At 40.3% G+C, this 9,443-nt stretch overlaps 1 protein-coding gene across 7 annotated transcripts in view; it reads right to left on the bottom strand.

The window, feature by feature from the left end:
• The window catches only part of Nrg3 (neuregulin 3), a 942,917-nt gene that overhangs the window by 197,936 nt on the left and 735,538 nt on the right, over positions 1–9,443 (bottom strand). For all 7 annotated transcript variants that reach the window (XM_050140557.1, XM_050140554.1, XM_050140558.1 and 4 more), the window contains exon 3: positions 7,075–7,148. In XM_050140557.1, the coding sequence (XP_049996514.1) occupies positions 7,075–7,148 (74 nt within the window). The remainder of the gene's footprint in view (positions 1–7,074; positions 7,149–9,443) is intronic.

Raw genomic sequence — 9,443 nt, 5'->3', positions numbered from 1 at the left:
CAGAGAGAGAGAGAGAGAGAGAGAGAGAGAGAGAGAGAGAGAGAGAGAGAGAGAGACTCCTGTACCAGAAAGCATTTGGAATGTTAAAGTATAGAATGTACTGATTTAAAAATTCCTAGGAACCCATAATTTCGGTGGGTTAATTAAAGTCTCCAAATTTCAGTTTCCTTCACCGTAAACTGACAATAATTAAGGGTTGGTAATAAAAAAGGAAACATAAACATATGTTTAGCACAATATTTAGAGCTTATAAGTCACCATTTACCAAAGTGGCTCTGTTAGAGTTTTAAATATGGCCCTGAAAACAGAAAACACATTTTTGCATCTCTGATTCTTGTCAACACTGTAGCTGACCTTTAAACTCTTTTGTTCTCCCTTTTAAAACCTTCATTGTAAGAAGCTATTTCCAGTCTGCGTGTCCAGGTTTTTAAAACTGTGTAAACTGCAAGGAGTCATATCAAATTAGAAAGGAAGATGGCAGGAGTGTAAACTATTTCATTTCACGCCACTCTCAGAAGAGTGAGACTACACTGCCATCATCTACTGAAGCAGCACTGGTGGAAAGAAGGATGGAATGTGCACAGCCTAGTGCGCTCGTTCTCTGAACATCACACCAAAGAGCATCCAAAGGAACCAACTATTCTGTTGCTCATCTCCAAAACACAGCAGCTCCTGGGAATAGAACATAAATGCACAGTACATTTAGGAAAGCCTGATGAGCATGGGTGAAGCCAGTATGGTTACCCCTGCATTTGACACAGAGCATAAATAGGCTGTATTTGAAATCTATGTCAAACAGGAATAGAAAGGAACACAAAATCCACGAGTTGAGGGAATAATATAACATTAGATGGCACAGACTGCATTGGGTGTGGACTGATTCTGCTTTGCAGTTATTTCTTCATTTAAAAATTTATTTACTTTTTTGTGGACGTGAGTGTATGTACACCATATACAAGTCCGGTAAGCTCAGAGGTCAGAAGAGGGCATCAGATCCCTTACAACTGGATTTATGGAAAACTGTTATGAGCTGCCATGTAAGTGCTGGGAATCAAACCCAGGTCATCCTCAAGAGCAGCAAGGACTCTTAAACACTGATCTCATTCTCCAACCCTACAGTTGTTCCTTTACTTTTAATATTAGAAATTCCTGGCTGAAGTTTTCCACAATGTATTCTTCCAATGTTTGGTAACACCTAGCATTTGGAAGCATCTCACCAGAAGCACCTTTAGAGTAGCTGCAAAACAGTTTTTGTCATAACTTTTTTTATGGGGAAAACAAAAGTTAGGAACATGGATTGGAACAACCTATGTTTATGTACAAATCTAGAGGAGGGCCCCCCATCCTCATGTCTGATTAATAAGTCAAATGCAGTCCTTAGGAGGTCAGCTATAGGAACCTCCTCTGATAGCCAATGTGTGGATTCATATGTGCCCAGTATAGAGTAGTGAAGTATTCATATGCACCCTGTCAGTGTACTTTAAGTCATCTCTGTATTGGTTATAATTCCAGATACAGCACAAATACTGTGCCCGTATTTGTCAAATATTATTTAAAGAATAATCTGCACCTGTTCAGTATAGATGTGATTTTCTGAAATCAGTTTTGTTGTAATATGCACATTCAGCAAGGCAACTTTCTAATAAGTACAGAATGTTACCCACAGATAATTATGCCTCCTACCCTCCATGAAAGTTCCTTTTTGCCACAGTCAGAAATTATCACAGACAACGGGGTTGTACAGACCTATTCACTGCCTCTGGAATAGAGCTCCTGTGCCTAAGGCTTGGAGAACACTGAGGAAGAGGGGGCTGGAAGATTGTAGTTGACAGTGGACCAAAATGTCTGCTCCTGGAATAAGAGGGAAGCTTTACCCATGACACTTCAAGAGCAGGGCTGCCTAAGCGAGGAGTCAACAGTGGCAATGTTAGCAGAGGAAATGCTAGCGTGGAAAGGGGACATCTCGAGGAGTCCAACCCCTAGTAAATGAACTACAGGAAAATAATGACTTCTCAGAAAGGGAGAATTAGTCTTCTCCAGGGATGAGCCCTCTACTTGCTTTTCCAATATCAAGTAGTTATACTGAAAATCATGCATTTATAAGCGTCATACTAAAGAAAACTTAGCCAGTTGTAGTTATGTGTGTGTAGACACACATACACACACACTCTCTCTCCCCCACCTTTCTCTTTCTTTCCTTTCTCCCTCTTTCTCTTTTTTTCACTCATTCACACACACACACACACACACACACACACACACACACGGCGGGGGGATAATGTAATAGCAATAATCACTGCAAAAGAGGTCATGTATTTAAGAGGGAGGAAGGCGATAAGGGAGGGGACATGGACGGGATTGGAGGGAGAATGGAAGGGGAATGTAGCACAGATTCTAACTGGTCTAATTTAGATATTAGGAGGTGAAAGATATTAGGGGGTGAAAGCTAAGAGATCAGAGAAGCAGTGCAGCCAGCCTTTTACTGCTATCAATGCTCAAATCAAAGGGGCGATCCTGTCCTCAGACTGCCTCCTCAGACTGCTTTAGACTACAACTCAGACTGCATCCTGGGACAGCACTGAGCTCTTGTCTCCTCCTGCCTTATATTCCTCTCTCTGCCCAGCCTTATCAGTCCTATCTCCACCTACCTAGTGCTGGGATTAAAGGCATGAGATCCCAAGTTCTGGGATCACCTTTGTGTGAGCTCTGTTTCTCTTTTAGAAAGATTCAATCTTGTGTAGCCCAGGGTAGCCTTGAACTAATAGAGATTCCTCTGTTTCTATTTCCCTAGTACTGAGATTAAAGCTATGTGTTGCCACTGCCTGGTCTCTGGTAACTTAGCTCTGTACTCTGTTCTTCAGGCAAGCTTTATTTATTAAAACACAAACAAAATATCACTACAGGGGCAAACTGAATTGGTGTGGGATTTCCTTCTGTATGCTATGATTACCATTGGTTAATAAAGACACTCGTTGAGCCTATAGCAGAGCTATAAGGGATCAGAGCTAGGCGGGGAAAACTAAACTCAATGCTGGGAAAAAGAAGGGCAGAGTCAGAGACAAGCCATGGAGCTCCTCCAGAGCTAGATGGGACAGTGATGTGGCAGGAACCCACAATAAACTGAATCCTGAAGAAAGGCGGTTGCATGTATTAGGGTTTGTTTTGTTTTAAAACAGACTTACAAAAACATTTTAAAGTTATTATGTACATGGGAGTTCAGTATGGATTTATCTTATAGGTTCTTTTTACCACATTCCAGGGCTCACAACCTCATCACAGCAACCACTGAGGCTTTGCTTGTGACATCTTTGCTTCATTTTCTCAACTACGTGCAAAGTAATATGATTTTTTCAAACTATATAGGCAAGGGTACCCATTTCTGACGAACTCTGCGTTACCTATGGGAGTAAAAAAGAACAGGTAATTCATATCTCATTGTGGGATTTTAGTCAATAGATGAATGCAAGGATCAAGTTGAAAGAAAGGGAAAAAGGCAGAAGAGATGGAGAGGAAGGACAGAGAAAGAAAACATGGAAGGTATTGGAAGAACACTTATTTCCTGAGCATGAAGCCACTCTGAAGAGATCATGAGCTGCAAATTAAACAATTCTTCAGCAAGAATTTTGACAAGGAAATTTCATTAGGGATTTAAATCTCGATGGAAGCTCAAGTTGCTGCACTAAGATATGAAAATTGTGCAAATATTGTTCCTGAGAATGATGTTTGCCGCAGGTCATTGAGTTTCAGTCAATGAAATTTAGAGTGATAAATGTCCTGTTGAAAATAGCTAGCAGAGGAAAGGTTCCAGGAGAGGGAGAAAAGAGCCCATCAGTTGGAAGCTTGGGCCCTTAAGTCATTTGGAAGAGAGTTGAGACTTGGGTATTAACTGGCTATGTGACCTTGAGTTAGTGTGTTTTGCATCTCTGCAGTCTAATTTCCACATCCATAAAATGTGAGCAATTTCCAATGCGCTCCCCACTAGTCTGTGATTGTGAAGATTTAATGAAATAATTCAGTCAAAGCCTTTTGGCACAGTTCCTAGCATGCAGAACATCGAACTGCAGACTCATAATGGTAACAATGAAGATAAGGGAGTGGGCTAGAAATCTTCTCGGCGATGGTGTTCTCCATCTCTATGTTATACCAAAATCTCCCATGATGCCTTTACTCAGATGAAAATTATGTGACTTAGAAACTGAATACATGTGCCATGGTGTATATGGGTAAGCAAAAGTTTTACCTAATAAATCTCAGTGTTTTTGTGCAACCATATTATTTTTCCTCATTGGTTGGAGGGTTCTCAGAGTTAAAATCCCATTGTATTGACATAATTTGGTGGGTTAACAACTTTGTAGTTACCCAGAAAAGGCTGGTGGAATGAATTAATGATCTCAGAAATAAATGCATATATGGATGAATATGTAAAATAATATATGACTCGTGGTCTTATCTATAGATTCTTTTTTTTTCTGGTTTTTCAAGACAGGGTTTCACTGTGTAGCTTTGGAGCTTGTCCTGGAACTAGCTCTTGTAGACCAGGCTGGCCTCCAACTCATAGAAATCCGCCTGCCTCTGCTTCCCGAGTGCTGGGATTAAAGGCGTGCGCCACCACCTCCTGGCATATCTATAGATTTTTTTAATGTGTGAAAATCCCTAATTTTGATTTCAAGAAATTCTAACATTTTGACTCTTACAGACATATTCATTTTTACAGAAACATTGAGTAACAGGAAAATGAGTTTATATAATTCTATAACCCAAAACCCCTTGAGCAGAGCACTGTATTTATTTTCTAACCATATCTCTCAGAATGTTCATTTTTGCAGTCCTACGTAATTAAATTTCTGTTTCCTGGTGTCATATGATCGAAACATTTGAGGCATCTGCCATTCTGGAGGAAAACAAGGTATGAGCTGTTTTAAAGAGAAGGCTATTGTGAGTTATGCCTAGGATTTCCTTTCCCACTGCTGCTGCATGAAATAAAGATGTGACCCTTAATCTTAGCCATGAAGGCTCCTAGGGAATTTTTTTTTCCTCTGAAAAACACATAGTCACTAATGTGGGTCACATACTTTCAACATCTGCACTGAACTAAAATTTGCCTCTGCAACTTGAAAGTGTCTGTCATTATCCTCATTGAATTAAATTTCTGCATCCAATGGGATCACAAAATTTGCGTGGGTGATTTAAAGAGCAATTATTTTACCTACTTTGTATCATATACAAGGCCTTGCCTAGAATTCTGTACTTGATAAATATTTTAAAGCTACATATAAAGTTCTGCACTTTTGGAAGAGAAGCTGGTGAGACAGTGGTGGCTATAGTAATAGTAATAGTAATATCTGAGATAATAGTAATATCTGAGATAACCATCAATGAGATAACTTAGTGAGGAAAGGCCCTTGCCACAATGCCTGACCACCCAACTTCACTCAGCAGGGCTAACATGGTCTAACTGACTTCCTTAGGTTTTCTTATGTCCTTCAGAGGTGCACCGTGGTATAGCATGCATGTGTGTACAGGAAGACATGCATGTGCATGTATGTAAACACACACATACACAGAAGAAAACATATATACTTAATTTGGGAAAATGTATTAAAAAGAAGGAAAGGAGAAAAGTAGGTGAGAAAATGAGAATACAGAAAGAGAGAAAGAATGAAGAATGAAATACAAGCTAGACACTTAGGAAAACAGCTTTGTGTGGGGCGGAGAAAACAAATTGCCAAGCTCATCTTTTATGTAAGCTTCCCAATGCTCCAAATGTATGTATGTATCCAAGACCAACAAAAGAGCTTTAGACACCAAAAAGCTTCAGCTCAACAAGTCGCCACAACTACAAAATGAAGGAAATACAGACAGACCCCCCTAACACCATGATCTTTTGATTAGTTCTAGAGAATAGCACTTCACATTTCACAGAAGAGAGATCTGGACTGGTCTCTAGCCTCTTAGTGCAACCTTCACACTCCTCAAGTGGAGGTAAGTTTGCAAAGAATGACAAGGTGAATTCCTTCCCGAGATAAAACACATTTAAGTGAAATTAAAGGAACAACACCCTTTCTTTAAATAAGTTTCCATTTAGCCAGACAATTTGGCTAGAAATTTATGGGACAAGTTGATACATACAATGCAAAAAGATATTGAAGACAGCCAGACATGTTCTTTGTGTTCTAAAACACAGGTGGACTGAGAAGCTAGCTATAGTCAATATAAAATCCTTTCTAAAATCCCCATGATTCGTGTTAGATATATAAAACCATAATATTGTTATTACAGTTTAGAAAGGCATGCTATTATCCTCATTGAACTAAATTTTTGAGTCCATCAAAATCTTTCTTTAGTGATGATTCAATTGTAACAGCCGTGGAAAGAGCAAAATAATCACCACAGCCGAAGTAAAATCTTTACTTTTAGCCCAAACTGGTCATTTTCACAAAGAAATTTACCTTTAAATTCATATACCAACTGAATCTAATAACCAACAGTACTTGAGGTTATAAAAATTTGTTCTTCTTTCATGGATTCAAAATAATAATTTTGTTAGTATTATAATCCCTGATATGAAAATAGTGTGGTCAGACAGGAGCTGAGTTTTTGCAGTTTGTTTCAAAACATCTTAAGTAATTTCATTACACATATTTTCTTCTTTCAGTAAGGTAAATGTTAATAAGTTCACCATTATCACAAATTACCAGACAAATTCTCAGAAGCAATATGAAAATGCAGTTTCATAACATTCTTTAGAGAAATGATGAGCTTTTTTCTCTATAGCCTTCTTTGTGCAACGGAGTGATATTAGGAGCCAGCCTGGGTCCTACGACAGGCAGTTGCCTGCAGTTGGTTCTCAGCAGAGCTGCAGGCTGGCTTTAAGGTAAAGGCTAAGTCTCACATGGGAGAGGAACTAGACTGAGTTAATCACGGTTGTGCTTTGAGCATGGACACCTCCCCACTTTCTAATAGCGGGGTTTAGAGACACAGAAGTGAAACATAACCTTCAGCGGGATTGAGACCTTCACTCAGGCAAGACCACCTATAACATCCCATTACAGAGAAGAAAAAGGTTTGACCTACTTGGATCCGACAAGATGGAGTCTGTTTTCGGCAGAAATTGATCACAACGGACTCCTTGGTAGCCTTCCTTGCACCTGAGAAAAGGGGATAAATGACAAATGTATGCATGTGGTTGAGAAAGACTTGAGACGTCATCAAGCAGACTTAACATTGACAGTGAGGGGAGAACAGTCTACTTGGCCTTCCGAATTTGACTCAGCCTGTTTCCAACAGCCATGGGCAGATTCTAGATTCCAATTTTGCTCAATACAAACAAATACACAAAAACACCCAGAGGAACACAGATTTACAGTTATAGCTGTAAATGCCACACTCAAAGAACAAATGCACCAACATCTCAGATGCCTCTCTCAACAGTGTGGATGGTGGTTATCCTATACGGCTGGCACCAGGTGCACACTGTGTTATTCAGTACCCTGGGATCTAAATGCATTCAGACCCATTTTGCAAGCCTCGAGTTTCTTACAGCACACATTTTATAGCATTATACATCAGTTACAGATTTAGGTTTTCTGTATTGTTTCCTTGTACTTTCTTGGTTTTCTTCTTTGCTCATTTCACTTTTTTGAATCTGGTCCCCTTTCTGTCAGTCACTTCCTTGTCAGAAATATCAACATAGCACCTGGCAGGGTCTAAGGGTCACCTACGTCTTCCTGTTTGCTCCTTTATATTTAGAAAACATATACAAAGGCAACTGTCTTGAGAGCGTACATTGCTGAACTAGGCACACTCTGGAAGCTTTAGTAACGAGGCACATCCAATCCCTGAGTCCTACTTGCTATGCTTGGCTCAATCAATTATGTCTGCTTGACCAGCTCGGACAACTGCAACACGTCTACAGCCGGTTCAAACTACAAATGTAACTAAGGCCCCACACACGGCCTGGGTAGAGTCTCTTTACGTGGGAAGGTAGTATTTGCTGGTCTTGGTGAGGCCTTAATCCGTCATACTTGAACAAAGCAGAGAAATCACCATTGTCACCTGAGGAATTCTCTCCTACTTACAGAGGGAAAAAAATGGGCTGCTGACATGAAACTCAGGTTTGAAAAACAACCATCTGCTTGTTAGAAATCTACGAAATTGACACAAGTATTCAAAGAGATGGTCCCACAGGCCCTAGCAAGAAGGGCTGTGAGTTCTTCACATGGAGTAGTCTTTGCTTCCTGAGTATGAGTGAGGAAGTATTAGGTGAGGCTTACTGTAACAGGGGTCGCAACACTGAAGGCCCACAGGCCATTTTCTACCTTTCATTTTGAGCTAAGTTGGAATGCCAGGCTCTCTTCAACACCTTTTTAAAACACGGCACCTCCAGATATATTTGGTGATTGTCCCCTCATAGTCTAAGAACAAAGACTCCTACTATGTGTGTACAGATAGCACAGAAATCACAGTTGCCTACGAATTTATTTGTGCAAATCCTTGTCTTCACCTCTTTAAAAACAAAATACCTATTGTGCGTGAAATAAAATAGGCGAAATAGGTTTTCTAATGGTAAACATTCGGCCAGAGGATACTTAGGGCAGAAACATATTTGTGACAAATGAGATAAGGTTCTGTTTCCTGAGAGCTGCCCTGATGCTGCTCTTCATCCTCATCTAGAACTCTCCATGCCACGGAGCGGAGCTTCGGTCCTCATTCTCCGTGACTGTGAATCATGCCCTGCACGTGTGATCAGGCACATACACTTTCTAAAGGTGTCATTTCTAGTCCATGCAGGTCTTAAGTACCCTTTAACTGCTCCTATGTTTATTTCATGTGAAAACACCATCCCGGGAGGAGGAGAGGGAGCTTTTCAATGGAAATACTGTTTATGTTTTGTTTGTTTGCTTGCTTGTTTGTTTGCTTTGCTTTTTACAGGTTCCTTGTTACTTAAAACATATTATTCCATTTGTGTGTGGAAAACAAAATAAAGACAGAAGTGTGAAATTTTTCCAACCGTATATGGCTTGACCATCATTCAGAGCCCACCTTAGAGTGTTAGGCCTGGGAGTGGGGGATTAGGAAAATTGTAAAGTGAGTCTTTTCCAGGTGTCTTCACACCTGCAGGCTTCAGATAATAGAGCTTGATGGTGGTGTAGCAGCCTTGTTCATGCTAGGGAGCCCAGCACTTGCCTCAAAACAGCCACTTACGCAGCCATGCAGCAAGCGCTGCTCTGTTGGGAGAGATGAGCAAGCCACTGCTAATTGGTTCGAGGGTTTGAAAAACAACACATAAATTTCTCATTTAAAAATCACACATACTTTACCTTGCTACATTCAGACTTAGCCAAACATGAAGATGGACTATTACCACAGACTGCTGATGACTTGGTTCTGTAACTGTATTAAAGCGTGGGAGGTGGGGGGAGCATGTCTTCAAACGCATTTCT

This window comes from Alexandromys fortis, unplaced genomic scaffold (assembly GCF_014885135.2).
Source record: "Alexandromys fortis isolate MF-2015 unplaced genomic scaffold, M_Fortis_MF-2015_v1.1 scaffold_46, whole genome shotgun sequence".
Lineage (NCBI taxonomy): Eukaryota > Metazoa > Chordata > Mammalia > Rodentia > Cricetidae > Alexandromys > Alexandromys fortis.
This window is presented reverse-complemented; position numbering and strand designations above follow the sequence as displayed.